The sequence below is a fragment of the Ostrinia nubilalis genome, chromosome 17 (genome assembly GCF_963855985.1).
Source record: "Ostrinia nubilalis chromosome 17, ilOstNubi1.1, whole genome shotgun sequence".
Taxonomy (NCBI): Eukaryota; Metazoa; Arthropoda; class Insecta; order Lepidoptera; family Crambidae; genus Ostrinia; species Ostrinia nubilalis.
This window is the reverse complement of record NC_087104.1, coordinates 4,740,973-4,757,585: the sequence shown is the minus strand read 5'-3', so window position 1 is coordinate 4,757,585 and position 16,613 is coordinate 4,740,973. Positions and strand designations below refer to the sequence as shown.

Genomic DNA, 16,613 nt, shown 5'->3' with positions numbered 1-16,613 from the left:
CAAATCGAACGCACAGCGTTGAATAGAGCTCTGCGATTGGTTCGTGTGTGACCCTGTGCGTCCACAAACTAAACTAACTTAGCTCTTGGTCTGTAAACTGCATCAGTCTATTATACTAAGATATCTTTAACCTATTGTATAAATAATGTATTTTTTTTGTGGATTATGACCATTCACTACTGACTCCATGATCATGTCCATGATTAAGTCAAGGAAGCAACAACAAGGAAGTAGCCTGTAGGTTCAATGCACAATGTACCTAAACAAAGCGTAGATAACGACTGAGTTTTATCAAAACAGTTCCGAATTTTTCCCAGAAATGAGTACTGAAGGTTTGTTTTAACTATGCAAAAATGCGAAAAGTTGATAGGTCATAAAATTTTAGGGAAAAAATTCCAACGCTGCTATTTTCTCTCTCTAAAAATGAACTCGTTGTTAATCGAAGCGTTAACGCTTTCTGTGTTTAATTCAAGCCAATTTAAAGTTCATTTTCCACAGGTGTTCACAATCCACAATGACTTCACTGTGGACCAGTCTGGGACCATTCCTACGAAGGTGTACTACGTGGACTCAGACTACGATGGGACTCTGTACCAGATCAACTTCTGGGTGCATGGTGTACTCATCAAGCTGTTGCCGTGTGTCATCCTGACGCTGATCAGTGCTTGGCTCATTCGCGCGCTGTACCGAGCTAATAGCAGGAAGAAAGCTTTGAAAGGGTAAGGTTCTGTCTTCTTCTTCGTCCTCGGTCCCTCGCTGATGAGGATCGCGACCACAGATAGTGTTCCTCCACAGACTGCGGTCATAAGCTGTGTGGACCGCACGATGCAAACTCCCGCCCACCGTCTTCCTCATCGCGTCTGACGATCTCGTCGGTGCCCTGCCCCGAGCACGTCTGTCTGCCTTCCATTTGTCCTAAGATAATTTGTTTCTCCAAAAAATGCCTTGGAGACAGCATAATGTGTCCATAGAAACAGAGGGTACGCTTTAGGTTCCGTACACACTCCGATTCAAACGCGACGAGATTTCTAAGAATCACGTTACTGAGAAACTGAGTAACGATCGTGCTTATTCCTATTCCACCGATCCCTAGAATATGATTTATACATGGTCTGTTGTTGAGATAATTGTTTCGCCAGTAGCAGCAGTACCTGCGAAACGACAAACGCTTGCATATATGGTCCTGTTTTCCAAATTAGAATGTGCATTAGGAGATAACTATGCCTAGCAGTGATGTGGTTTGTTTACCTATATGAATTTTAATTTACACCAAATTGTCGCTTGCTGAGAAGTTATTTTTACCCTGGCATACAAGAAGTTGGTATCCTTGTTAAATTTTCAGTTAAAGCTGTTAGCTTGCTCAAGACCATTCAAACAGTTCCTACCCATCAACACGTATCATCACCCATATCATTTAACATTACACTTCTAGTATGTTTACAAAGTAATTTCCTTCCAGGTATAACGCCTGCCCAACTATAGTGAACGGCAATGCTAAAAAGAACGTGTTCACAAGGAAGTCTACGAAGAGATCGAAGGCTGAGCGGCGCACCGACCGGACCACCAAGATGCTGGTCGCGGTGCTCCTCCTGTTCCTGATGACGGAGTTCCCGCAGGGTATATTAGGTGAGGTATTTAGATTTTATTCGAGGTACAGCATATCAGAGTAGGTACACATTTTTGTTGAAAAGTAGCACCACAACTAACATATAAGATACCCACAGAAATTAAATTGATATGCTGTCGTCTGTACCTTAAGGCTGGTTTTAGAGTCACGCTGACGCACGCTGACCGTCAGCGCTGACAGCCGAAATGTATGAAGCGTCGGCGCCGAGCGATCAGCGTCACTCAGGAACGTTCCCTTCAATTACATACATATTGATCTGTCAGCGCCGACGATCAGCGAGCGGTCAGCGTGATTCTAAAACCCGCCCTTTTTCTTGGCGATAACGCGTCATACCTGCATGTCCACTGGCAGTAGTGGATGGCTGCAGCCAGCTACGTGGGACTTCTTGACGAACTGCATTGACATAATTTGCCAAGTATAAATCTACTCACCAAAACATACAATAAGACATAGGTAAGAGCAGTGGAGACGAGACAAAGAAGATCATTTATTACAGGCTGTCAAGGTTGTGCGTCAATATGTAACAAAGATTTATTTATAAGCTTTATGATCGATTAAATCCGTACATCAATTATTCAAATTTTATGTGCAGATCAATAAAAAGGCAAAGAAGATCAAAATATTTTCATTGGCTTCAATTCTGGTCTAATAATAAGTTTGTTTTGCCCGTCAATTTCAATTTCATATCCGATTAGATCAAAGTCGTTGGGTTTATAAACAAACCCGCCACTGACAGATACACAAGGCTCATTGAACACGGGAAATATGTAAGTATAAAAACCTATTTTAGAAAATACGCGAATAAAAACTTGTGGAACTTCAGTCATCAATAAATTAGGAATTGTAAACAAAGTTGAGAGAATCCGTTAGCTGCCTACTGTTGATTGCAACGAGCTAATCCCGGATTCGCAACGATTTAAAGATTTCAAACATGTTAAAATAGTTGAAGATCGTGATACAATAGGAATGGAGCAATATTGTGGTATTGCATAGCGATGATATACAGCGGTATAACTTCAACCTTCCCGAATTCTGTTCCAAATTAGATTGAAATAGAAATCAATAAGATTCTAAAATTGCACATACAGAACATCAAAAAAGTCATGCAATTATGGTTACTTTTTTACGCGGAGAACTTATGCCTGCACATTAAACTAGGGAAGGTTAGGTAACAAAATACGTAAATTAATCCTTGACACAACGCTAAGCCTACGCACCAAGCCCGTCATATATCCCTTACAGTATTAATGAAATCTGTGGAAATTTCTAAGTACACATCCATGGCGTCTATTGAAGTTGGTATTTGTCAAAAGAACCTAGCTCTTGCCAGAATATTCCTTACCTTAGTATATTTAAGGACTTATACACTCTGTAGGTATAACAAAAGTTTTTGTTCCAGGTCTTCTAAGCGGAGTGCTCGGGCGTTGCTTCTTCAAGCGTTGCTACGATCTCTTCGGGGAGATGATGGATGCACTGGCCCTCCTCAACGGGGCCATCAACTTCGTCCTCTACTGCTCCATGTCCCGCCAGTTCAGAACCACTTTCGGGCACATGATCAGGAATAGGTGTGCTCCTACACCAAGAGCAAGTTCCACCACAGAACTGCAGACGACTTACGTGTGACTAAAAAAGTGTCGCAGAAGTGTGACGCAGCATTTTTTGTGAAGTTTCCGAATTTTCCGATCAATGTGTGATACATTGCATCCTGGACTTCTAGGAGAAGGCAGAGAGAGCGAACAATGTCTGTGATGTATTTGACATCACAGTCAGTTTGTTTTTTTTGTTCAAAGAGGCCAATGTTATCGTTTAAAGACTTTTAAGATAAAGAGACGGTTTTCAAGATGTGGAACATGCAGATGTTGATTCTTTATACGTATCTTGTTATCGTATAAAGCTTTCATCCTAGATAATGCTCGACTATTGTATATGACAAGCAGGAAATTGGTGCCGTTCTGAATCTTTATGATAAAGATTTTTATATTATTATTAAATCTATCAGGCACCTACGTAAATCCAGCTGCGCTGCTTGACAGCAAGAAAATTGTTTTCACTTTTTAATGGTGACAAATTAATCTTCGAATGCTAATATTGGCATTGTTTGAGAAGCCCTGTACAATTGGAAATTATGAATGTTTATAAATAAGGAAAATTGTATAAAATGTCTAAAATTAAGATACAATTATGGCGTCGATTGCAAAATGTTGATGCGAGTAAAATAAAAGAATGTCCGTCTGATTGATAAACAATAATGAAATTAACATTGCTCTCAAGATACAATAAAAATAGGGTCCCGTTTTTACCCTTTGAGTAGGGAACCCTAAAAAGCTTAGTATGACGCCTTTAGGCAAAGTGTGTCAAGAAGTGTAAATTGAAGAAATAAATTTATGCTTCGCAACAAAATAAAATAATTGTTCAATGTATTACTAATTTAATTATGACGTATATTTTTGATTTGTGCTTTAAAACTGGACTCAAGGAAATTAAATGTAATTTCTTGATTATACAGTTTATTTTGTTACTCATATAAATACACAACTTTTGTTTCATTTACTACCCGATTCTGAAACCTAATAGACTAGAAGCTAGTGAACGCCAGGCCTACGTTAATTTAGAAAATCTGAAAGTCTGTCAGCGCATGCTCCCAACATAGGTAAGAACGTCGACAAAGCCGCGATTACCCAAACTGCATGATGCAAACGTTTTACCTATGTTGGGATCATGAACTGACAAACTTTCATTCAGCTTTTATAAAATAACGTAGGTCTGGACTCCAGACCTACGTTACTAGTAAAACTCCACTACTCCAGACTCTGGAGTTCACTAGCTCTTAGTCAATAATCTTCTATGACGATGCGACTGTGAAATGTGTGTTTTTTGTCCCAAAGATTGGGGTAATTTGTCATGTCCTGCTGTATTTTTACCCGTCGTAAATTATACGAGCGTCCGCTAACTCGACGTACTTTTGTGTTCACGACAATATTGCGGGTTTGCTTTTTATCATGTAAATTGACTAAGCTAGGAATGGTTAGGGTAAACCGTTTCAGTGGTTGGGCTACTGTAATTATGAGTAACGGGGGACCGGGACATCTTTACCGAGTGGCTGGGGAAGATAATTTTATTTATTAGAGGCATGAATGGATCGCAAGCCTCGTAATTAGGTAATACTTAGAACTGACAGATTTTGCGGTCTGTGTTTAGTTTTTGTGTCGTAGCTGTTTCGAGAAACAATCTCATCCAGGGGATGCAGATGTAATCTATGATTGTTCAAAATTAATAAAAAAAATATAATTTCAAATGGTATCAACACATTTACAAGTAGGTAAGTTAAGTATAATCATACTTTTAAAAGCAGTATAAGAAAGATGTAGCGACAAGGGAAAATCAAAATGAAAATAAATACGTATCTGGAAGTAATAAAGATGAAAGAAGATCGCAATCGCAAATACAAAGAAACGGAATCTACGAATATTTGTGTACATTTTTTCTTATTCCAATAATTATGTCACGCGTAACTAATGATGTACCTAAGTACAATGTACTTTCAAACGGGTAAATAAGTACCTGAAAAACGTTCAAAGCAACAGATGTTTGCGAGTTGCTAACAATATTTTCTTCGGATACACAATCAATTTAATGCCATAGATGAACAGACTATGCACATTGCACCTTATAATCCACCCATGGATTTGGATTTCAAATACAGGGTCAGACTTTATAACTCAGACTACAATATTGCAGGGATTGGATCATTTACAGTATGCTGTTTTGATCCGTATGCGTACAGTTGGAAAAATAAAATCAGATCTAAAGTTAATAAGTAAGCTAAACATTACAATAATAGATAAGTCATCACTACAGGGTTGAGCCGGTAAGCAAACCGTACGTTAATCCGCCCGATGAACGAGGGACTTGATTGAGATTTCGGAGACCTATTACTGACCGATTGGACATGCGATTGAATTAACCTTTCTATACAAGTAAGAAAAATATTTATTTTGGTTCCAACTTAACAACAACAACAACACAGATATGTACAAGTAATTAAGTACGGATTAGCAAGCTAAAGTGGCAATGGGCAGGGCACATAGTACGCAGAACTGACGGCCGATGGGGCAGCAAGGTTCTGAAATGGAGGCCGCGTACCGGAAAACGCAGCGTGAGACGTCCACCTACAAGGTGGACCGACGACATCGTAAAGGTAGCAGGGAAGCGCTGGACGCAGGCCGCTACCAATCGATCAACGTGGAAAGCATTGGGGGAGGCCTATGTTCAGCAGTGGACGTCCTATAGCTGAAATGATGATGATGATGTTGTACAAGTATTCAGAACCAAAATTGGACACCGCTCAGCATGGGTCATGCTCTGTAATGTCTGTCTGTGTAAGTAGGTATGTTAGATCGAAAGATTAAGTACATTTCTGACGTCATAAAGTGGTATGCTGAACATTTGGGCTTTTATTTAGCTGTAGAGTGGCTAAAGCTTCATTTGACTATGACAGTATCTCCGAGAAGATACTATTAAACCCATAAAAGGTCGACCACAAAGTTTGGTAAGTTTAAATTCCCTTATTTACATCACAATTTAACTTCAATCCTATTTCCTAAATCTATTGACACAGTTATTAATGACATAAAATGGGTAAAGAAGATTAATTAAGTTAGTTGATTTACATACGTCCGATTGCGGTTTACATTCAGCTTGAGGTTAAATGCGAAAAGCAGGATTAATTGTTTTATTAACTAGATGCTTGAGGTACACTATCTAGTGAACAAAACACTTGCAGTTATCCAAACGGGACTATTCCCACCTTTCGTTCCCACCGCTGCAACTCCTGTGTAGCCAGGATCTGCAACTTGACCGCCAAAAAAAAACCCAACCAGTGAACGTAAGTTTGTCAAGGGGAAAGTTAAACTATCTTTGGACAACGAAATTAATCAGAAGAATATAGGAGTTCAAAGTTAAGGTTCGACTTCCCTCCAGTGCAAAGATGATGACAGGAGACAAAACAAAGGTTTAAGTAACTTTTAAGAAAAAAATATGCACTGGTTACTGGCAGGCAACAAATAAGCATGTTGGACAGCAGTTTAATATCTCAACCAGTTTAGTAAGACCCGTCTAACTTCCTGATCATAGTACAGACGGTCTCGGACATAGTACAGACGGTCTCGGACATAGTACAGACGGACAGTCTCTATTATTTTGTAGTAATTTTATTTAACACTTTTCTTTTAAATTCCTGCTTTTTCTTTAGATCTTAAAGAAAGTTATAGCTTGTGAAAACTGGGATGGATATCTAAGTAAGTACTTTAATCTAAAATAAGGTCATCAAGTCTACAAATTCGAACCAAATGTTGAAATTCTGCTACAAACAGAAACATTTCTTTGAAGTCCCGTATTCAACACACCATCATTCATCCAGTGTCATTCGGTTTATATGAATCTTAGCGCTTTAGAATAAGGCTGGGTTTCACCATCTTACTATGACTTTAACAAACGTCAAAAATCTGTCAAATTACATACAAAAAACATCGATTAATGTTATAGTTACTGTTAAAGTAAGATGGTGCAATCCAGCGTAAGAGTCAATAGTTTACGTTATAGGATAGGCTCGCCCATGTGCTATAAACATTATAGCAACTTGGCAAACTGCCAAGTCAATAGGGCCGGTATACATGCAAAGGAAATGAGAATTCATTAGGGTAAAAATACACGCTCGTATTATAAATATTTTGGAAATGATTAGTAAAACAACAAGCAATTTCGCAATTAGAGCGTATCTATCCATGTCGTTATCAACCTCGAGTTGAGTAAAGTAGATAGGTAATTAGGTATTTTTTTTACATAGCTTTATGGTTTATGTTCTTACCTAAGATATAAGATTTTAAAATCCAAACCGCGAATGCCAAGAACTTTAAACCATATCCCAATGGGTAAATTATACCACAATCGTTGAGATAACTTTTATAGGTCGAAATACGAAACTACGAAATTAATGCCCGTTTTCACCATCAATCCCTACTTTTTAAGTGACCCCTATGACACCAAATTCATGTTAAGTGTCATCATAGGGGTCACTTAAAAATTAGAGATTGATGGTGAAAACGGACATAAAACTACGACATCAATAACAAAAAGCTAGACATGTACTTAGAAAACCAATAAAGATTTATAGGGCTAGAATGAACATTTCTTTGATTAGTTAACGGTAAAAAAAATCTAATTTATAAGTGGGAACCACAAAAAAGGAACGACGAATGGGAGGTGCATAGGTCAATGTAAATAAAATGTGAGGACGTTTTATCAAAACTAGGACAGACCCCAAACAGTCATGAGCAGGCAAAGATAACTTATGGCTTCCGTTCTGGCTCTACGGAATATAAAGTAAGGGCGGAATAACGCCCTTACTTTATAAGTTACGTAGACGGGTATACGGGTACTGAAAATACATAAAAAGTGCCTTTTTCCTGTGATGCGGATTTTGGCATGCGGATGCATATACAGGGTGACTTTGCAATTAGTATCCAAATTTTTACTAGTGACTCAGAATCAGTAACTTAATCGATTTACGTAAAGAAAACATTTTTTTAATATTTAATGCTGCTTTTTTTCAATGAATTTTTCAATATTTCTTTTATCATTGAACATGTTTTAATGTTGTTAGCCTTAATTTTTTCAATATTTTTTTTATCATTGAACATGTTTTAATGTTGTTAGCCTTAATTTTTTCATACTTACCTAAGCGATTTTTGGAATTGGAAGGCAGAATGTAACCCATAAAGCTTTATCTATCGATAGCTTTAAAATTACCTAACTATAATACCTTGTGATAAACTGCGATGATAAACACATAAATTGATTAATGTATCATTCTCATATCATAAAACGTTACTCTATGGCCTGTAAATCATGTTTATGGCTGAAAATTGACGGTTATAGGCAATACCGGTATTATCTACGAATATTATAATTGTTATTGACTGTACAAGTCCGAAGGTTTCGGAAAATGAGCGCTGTTATTCTCAAATATTGGTTTTCCTTTTATTACATATCTTGGTATATATTTTCTTCTATACTTTTATACAGGGTGGAAAAGATAAGGAAAGGATAAAGTGATCACTCGATAATTTTTAAACTACACAAGATTATCGAAAAACTGGTTACTGATCCTGAAACTGGTGAATGATACTGGTCCTGAAACTGCTTCACGAGTTCTATCAAACAGTATCAGTACTAGGTTACAAAATACTGAATCTATCCGAAAATTTAACGTTTCCAGCTTCCATACATGAAGGATGCCACTTCGAACAATATTAGAAGTGTTAAAAAATGTGTTCTCGTAAATTGCATTCTTATAACAGGTTTTCGATATTTTAGAAATTATAGTTTAGAAATAATAGAGTGGATCACTTATCATTTCCACCCTGTATATTTACTTACACACACAAATACTCATGATGTTAGATTTTATTTGACACAGAGGCACAGCACGAGTGGAGCTGTGATGGATTTTCACATTTAGGTATTGACAGATACAATAGTAAATAACTACAACATTATTCATAAGTAGTTTACCACTTTTATTGGGCATTGCTTTTTCCAGATTCACGACTTTCTTCTAAACCATTTTGCTAAGGTCTGACATTGCTGGCAATTTATCCAAAATATTTATATGCTATTTTCTAGATTTCATTAATGGATGTTCAATAGATGGACGGTCAGACTCGTCCATGTGATTCCCTATTAAGATAAAATGGAGAATACAACTGAATAAGTAACTAAACTGTAGTATGAAATTATTATTCATCATCATCATTTAGCCATAGGACGTCCACTACTGGACATGGCCTCCCCCAATGATTTCCATGTTGATCATTGGTAGCGGCCTGTGTCCAACGCCTTCCTGCTACATTTATGAAGTCGTCAGTCCAACTTGTGGGTGGAAGTCCCACGCTGCGTTTTCCGGTACGCGGCCTCCACTCCAGAACCTGAAATAGATCTTAAACAAATTTTCGTAAAAAAAATTGCCTTGTAAAAGTTAATCTACCAACTGAAATATCGATCAGGGGATCGATTTCATATTAATTCACATTTTCACAAATTACGTGAAAATAGCACGATGCCATGATTGTGAACTAGTTTGGAAGTGGTCTATTCTTTTTTTTTATGGGACAGGGGGCAAATAAGTACCTAGACTTATCACCTGATGGTAAGTGATTACCGCCGTTTTTATAAAAGACACATACCTACGCCCGTATTCACAATAGATGCTTACCTATACAAAGTGAAGCAGCAAACGCACAGCGTTGAATAGAGCTCTGTGATTGGTTCGTGTGTCACCCTGTGCGTCCACGCGCACTGTGAGACCTCATAGTAATGTTTGTGAATACGGGCGTTAGACACCCGCAGCCCCGTGGGAGTTACAAATGCGTTGCCGGCCTTAAAGGTATGTATAAGTAGGTACACTCTCTTCTTGAAAGATTGTATTCGCGGCAAATCTTTAAATTCACTGCAAAACGTCAAAACGGAATGTTCCTCCCTTTTCTGGTCATTTGGAGTTTATTTACAATAAATTTTATCCAAAACGCGAGGGATATTTAACTTGGTCGTTAGGAGACAAGGGAAATGTAAACAAAAGTATAAATAGACGATAACGAACGAACAATAGGTATAATAATTTAGAGGATTAGGTACATTTTCCTTTTTTGTATTCTAAATAAGTACAGCAAATTTTGAGATTCGAAAAGGCAAAAGAGAGAAAAATATCTAAAAATGGAAATTCCAGCCATACACAGATGAGATTAAACAAGCATTATGAATAATTTGTGAATCTCGCTATTTTTACGCAATTTTCCTTTTCAACTGATTTTGGGTCTTTGTGTGGCTTGAACAGAATTCCTTTTTGGTTGAATTCAACGTAAATTACACGACACTAATGTCTAATACTTACTGAGGTTTTTTTTTGTAAAATTTTGTTCAATCCCATATTCTCCTCGACAAGTCAACCTGAAAACCTAGTTACGGACAAGATTTTCAGCAAAAATCACACCCTATTATTGCTGAATTTCTAAATTTCATAAAGCATACAAAGCGTTAGTTCTACAACTTAAATTCAGTGCAAAATCACGTATAATGAGCGCTGCGGTCCCCCGTCGCTGTACATACAATGGATTCTGCTTTCTATAGTCATCAGAAATTCAAATTCTACGAAATTATTAGATTTTAATTTATTCCAGTAAGGTTCAGATTTGAATAAAACCGTATCGTGAATATTTCTGCCATATAAAGTAATGGTCTGGATATCTTAACAGGACATTTCCCCTCTGAGTTTATAACAATTATCGTATAGAATACGATCAAGTAGTGAGTATTATGACTGTAAAGCCTTTGTATTTTGGCAAGATCATGCTTTTTTCGTAATCTGCTCTTACTCGAACGTCCGGCGACTTTATTGTTTAATTAGGTATTACAATTCTAGTAAAACTGAGGTGCATATTTACTCAAAAATCGTTTTGGTTTCAAGTCTTTTTTGTTGGATTTTTATATTTAGACAATTACATGAATCTAGCGTTAAGTGTGTTTTGTAGGTAATGGGTAAATGAATCTGAAATAAATGTCTTTCGTTTTTATTTCATTGACAAAGGTAGAACACATAAATCCTCTGTTTTTATTTTCTAAATGTTTAGTTCTTAGAAAAGTGGAAGAAAAAAATCAGAATGAAAAGCCTAACATGATAACAAGGCGTTGGTTAAGCGATCAAGTGAATTTATTAAGGTAAGAAAGGTCTCATTGAATCTCACATTGAATACTCAGGAATTATGGAGGGAATGACGAAGATTTTTCTGTGAAATGTTTTTATCGATGTTCCGGGAAAATGGTGTAATTTTGAAAAATAGTTATTTTCTTATACACTTAGTTTAAGTATATGTCATAGTCAAAGGTCGATATGCAGTCTCTTCGCGGAATGACTGGTCTATCCTAGGTTTGACCAAGGCCTTCAGGCAAACCCCGAAGTAAATTCTTATTTCGGCCTTTGACTAAGTCAAACCTAGAAGTGCCTAAACGGTTCAGTCAAACATCGAAACTAAAATAATCTGTTTCGTGCTTTGCCTAGTCAATCCTAGAAACGACTGACAGACTCGGTCAAAAGTAGACGGCAAATAGAAAACCAGCCATGTGTGAGTCGGATTCGCTCACAAAGGGTTCCGTGCGACTCTTTTGTTGTATGGGAGCCCCCTTAAATATTAATTTTATGATTTATTTTTAAAATGCAACTAAAATTATGTGAATATTTCAGGGGTTCACCTGCTTACGTTTTAATTAATATCAAGTAAAAAACTGCAACAAGTCACGTTTGCTGTATTATGCCCTTAAATAATTAAGAATTTTATTGAATTATTTATTTTTAAAGTGAATGATTCATGAGGTACGAGCCTGGTGACAGACAACATTTAGCGAAGTCATAATAATAGGGTCAAAACTTTTTATCCTTTAAGGTAACAGAACCCTAAAAATTAGTAATTAATCAAGATCGATCTAGAAACACTGACAACCAACCTCTATTGTATAAGTTTAGTTACTCGTACCTTCACCTAAAGAGATAGCTGCGCGTGCGCGTGAAAACCGACCGTCGTAACGCCTATGCAATAAAGTTCGAGATCAGAATTAAGTATAGTTTAATTTAAAGTCTTAATTGAGGTTTGACTAGTCAAACCCCGATTTCATTAAATTGAGTTTCGACCTTTGTCTGACCAAATTAGTTACTCCTAGGTTTGACTAACATTATTTAGTCAAAGGCCGAAATGTTTGGGCGTTGACTAAGACTTCTAGTCAGACCTGAGGATTGACTAGACAAACCTAGGAGTGCCGGAACTTCGAGGTTTGACTATAACATATACAGGGTGTCCCGTAATGTAACGTCAAGCCGGAACTGGGTGTTGAGGCAAGTTGTGCTGGTTATCAGAAAAATATAAAAAAAATTTATGTGGCATATTTTAAAAATAATAGGCATTTAAAAAAAATCAAAAAATTCTACTCCAGGAGACGGTTCTTTTACTCGTGTTGCCATAAATCTTCACTTTTTCCAAATTTTTTTTTTGTTATGTAACCCTGAATAATGCTTCTCTAAATTGTTATCAAAATTACAAAACCAGCTGCTCCAACTTGGATGAAAAAAATACATTATTCCCAAAAAAAATATCAAAATAAAAATTTTGCTTAGTTTAAACTGACTGTACTGAAAAAAAATTGTACTACGCGAGTGTGGCAAGTGACGTCATAATTTGGCGCATTTAGTAAGGATTCCAAAATGGTATAACACTTTGTAAAATCTTGCTGTAATTGTCGACAATTTTTGTTTATTGGAAATAATTCCGTTTTTAACTTTATCTACCTTGGTTAAAAATATTATTCTAATGTGCCCAAAATTCATGTTTCTGGCTTAAGTGAGGTGGAGAAGCCATTTTAAAAGGTATGAGCGGGACGGAGAGGGCCATCTTACCAAGCAGGGATGTTATGGATATCCGTAACCGTAACCGAAACTATCGGATATCCGAAATAAAAAAATGTCCATAACCGTAACCGAAACTGATTCAAAAGTTACGGATAGTTTCGGATAAAGGCCAAACTGCAAAACTCTATGAAATCAGCAGTATACACGCCGCAGCTGCAATGCCGCGCTGCCGATTTCATAGTTTTGCAGTTTGCGGTTGCAGTTTGCGGTCTGCGGCCCGTCTTGGAATTGTACCTTAAATCTTAATATTTGTTACCAACTTGTCTGGCATTCGCTGGCACCATCTAATATGCCAGCCTGTTTTACCTTTATCATACATAGGTGTCGTCTTAGTTGGTACATAAAGTAGCTATGTGGGTCACGCTCACGCAGCATCTTGCTATTTGTAATATATCTACATTTTTGAAATTCTAATAATTCCGTAACCGAAATTATCCGAGACTTTCGGATAATCTGAAATGATTTCATATCCGTGACCGTAACCGAAACCGGTATAATATTATTCTAATATCCGTAACCGTATCCATAACCGAAACTTCATATCCTTATTATCCCTGTTACCAAGTACAAGTGCAGGCAGAGCAGGTAGTAAAGGCGCGCGCGCACGGGTGACTTTTGTCACAGTATGTCAACTACTAATTACTGTCATGGTGACAAAAGTTTCTGTGACTGACTGTAAGGTAGTCAGTCACAGAAACTTGAATTTTGGGCACATTAGAATAATAATTTTTAACCAAGGTAGATAAAGTTAAAATCGGGACTATTTCCAAAAAAACAAAAATTGTCGACAATTACAGCAAAAATTTACCAAGTGTTATACCATTTTGGAATCCTTACTAAATGCGCCAAATTATGACGTCACTTGCCACACTCGCGTAGTACTTTTTTTTTTCAGTACAGTCAGTTTAAACTAGGCAAAAATTTTATTTTGAAATTTTTTTTGGGAATAATGTAATTTTTTCATCCAAGCTGGAGCAGCTGGTTTTGTAATTTTGATGACAATTTAGAGAAGCATTATTCAGGGTTACATAACAAAAAAAAAATTTGGAAAAAGTGAAGATTTGTGGCAACACGAGCAAAAGGACCGTCACCTGGAGTAGAATTTTTAGATTTTTTTTAAATGCCTATTATTTTTAAAATATGCCACATAGATTTTTTTTTATATTTTTCTGATAACCAGCACAACTTGCCTCAACACCCAGTTCCGGCTTGACGTTACATTACGGGACACCCTGTATATTTAGAAAATCTGATTTAGATTTTGATGATTATAAATATATGTCGGCTCGTCAGGGATTCGAACCTCAGATATTGTGGGCGAAATAGGGTATCGCGCAATGAGAATGAGACTTGTGTTCGAACACTTTTAATGATCGTCAAATAGAGTTCAAAATCAGCACTTAGTTCTTAGTATTACAATCTAGACTTCGTCGAGCGATAAAATAGGCACTAGGTGAAACGTGGGACAGTTCCGTGACGATGTCTTCTCTTGTCGGCGTCCGGAGCGAAAGTGAGTTCGATCCGTCCCGCCGTGACCGTTACGACTCTGTCGAAGCGCGCCAAAGCGGTGTTGCGCCGATTCGCCGCTAGGTGGCGCACTTGCGTTTCACTTTAGTGTCCGTACTCATGACCGTCTGCGACATATACTATATATTAATCGGACTGCAGTTGGTTCCCTGGTAAAATCTCCACTTATTTTCGTCGAATATTCTTATAGGGCCGTTTTCAATTTCACATTAGCACAATACTTACGCCCGTATTCACAAACATTACTATGAGGTCTCACAGTGCGCGTGGACGTACCTACAGGGTGACACACGAACCAATCCTGTGATTGAGCTCTGTAGCTCTATTCAACGCTGTGCCTTCTATTTGCTGCTTCACTTAAGCAAGCATCGTTTGTGAATACGGATAGCCCCGTAAGTATTACGTACGGGACCCGTATGCTTACCATGAGTTTACGTTAGGTGTGCACGCTAGCGACTGCGCTATGTACGTGACATATTGTGCAGCGCCCCTAGCGGCTACTTTCAAGAAATAAAATCTTCATGTCATAGATTCTTTGACGTACTCGCTAGCGAGCACACCTAACGTAAACTCATGGTAAGCACATCGCACGGGACTACAGGTGTAAATATCCTCGTAGGTGCCACGTATCGGACACGTCTCGCACCCGTAGCTATGTGAATGTACCTTAATGTTATTAACCGGCGGCTCTAGCGTCACTCCCCCAAATTACTGTGCAAAGGCAATTAATCAACTTTGAAATGTTGTCATGACGAGCTTAGGATACCTTATTCCTATACCAATACCCAATATTATCACAGTATTCTATTGTGTATTGGTCTTATCTGATTATTACTTTTATTTCTTCAGCAGTTTAATTTTACTCTAACGTAGGTAGGTACTCTATTGTTATGTACTGAACGACATGTCCTTCAAAATATTTAATAAAACAATATGCCTTTTTATTATTGACTACAGGAATTTGAGACGTCAAAGTTCCAGACATGTCAATTACTTATATTAGATAAACTAGCTGTGCCCGCGACTTCGTACGCGTGAAAACCCGTTTTCGCAACATTTTTCATTGTTGCTCTGCTCCTATTGATCGTATAGCCTGTCTTCCTTGATAAATGAGCTATCTAACACTGAAAGAACTTTTGAAATCGGACTAGTAGTTCCGGAGATTAGCGCGTTCAAGTAAACAAACAAACAAACAAACTCTTCAGCTTTATAATATTAGTATAGATTGGTAGGATTCCAAAATATTACGTCTAGGCATGCTGCCTTATGAAATGTTGGAACACAAATAAATGAAATTGTTGATGTTATAAGAATTAACTTGGACTATTTTACTGTAGAAAAAAGCAAGATTTAGGAAATTATGAGGCAGGTGAAGCCACCGGCAGAAGCTTTATTGTTTACTGATAGAATAAAATAACAAAGTATTTAGGTTTATTTCTAGAAAAAAGTAGTGCCGCCAACTGTCTGGGCTGATAAAAAATTAAACGTTGTTGAGTGGTTAATGTAGGTATTGTGACAGACATTGATAACTATATTATTTTGTAATAGCTTTGTTGTAATGATCAACAAGTTCAAGTACTTACCTAAGTTTATTGGTGGCGTATCGAATTCTCTTTAGTAGTCTAGTCAGAATTGAAAATACCCTCGTATATGGAAACGTGACAGAAGACTGTCCTGACTTTCCCTGCCGACTATTTTCTTTCCTTTCATTCGTTCTACGCGGCAGCATTTCCATCCTCATCACTTAGGCTGAGTTGCACCAACTTATTTTAACCGAAACTATGACAATAACCGCTGATTTTTATACAGGGTGGCCAAAACAGTGAGGTCTAAAAGAAAAATTTAGATTCCTTACATCAAGGTGTACCTAAATCACCCCCATGTATATAATACGATTGTGCTTAGTTTAGGAGATAGAGTTAATTTTGTGATATTTTAAAATTTTATGAC

At 37.3% G+C, this 16,613-nt stretch overlaps 1 protein-coding gene across 2 annotated transcripts in view; it reads left to right on the top strand.

Moving 5' to 3' along the window:
• Positions 1-4,162, top strand: part of LOC135079881 (G-protein coupled receptor dmsr-1-like) — a 36,207-nt gene extending 32,045 nt beyond the window's left edge. For both annotated transcript variants that reach the window (XM_063974507.1, XM_063974506.1), the window contains 3 exons: positions 499-719; positions 1,460-1,626; positions 3,027-4,162. In XM_063974507.1, coding sequence (XP_063830577.1) covers positions 499-719; positions 1,460-1,626; positions 3,027-3,250 — 612 coding nt within the window. In that variant the 3' untranslated portion in view covers positions 3,251-4,162. The remainder of the gene's footprint in view (positions 1-498; positions 720-1,459; positions 1,627-3,026) is intronic.
• The last annotated feature ends 12,451 nt before the right edge of the window (positions 4,163-16,613 follow it).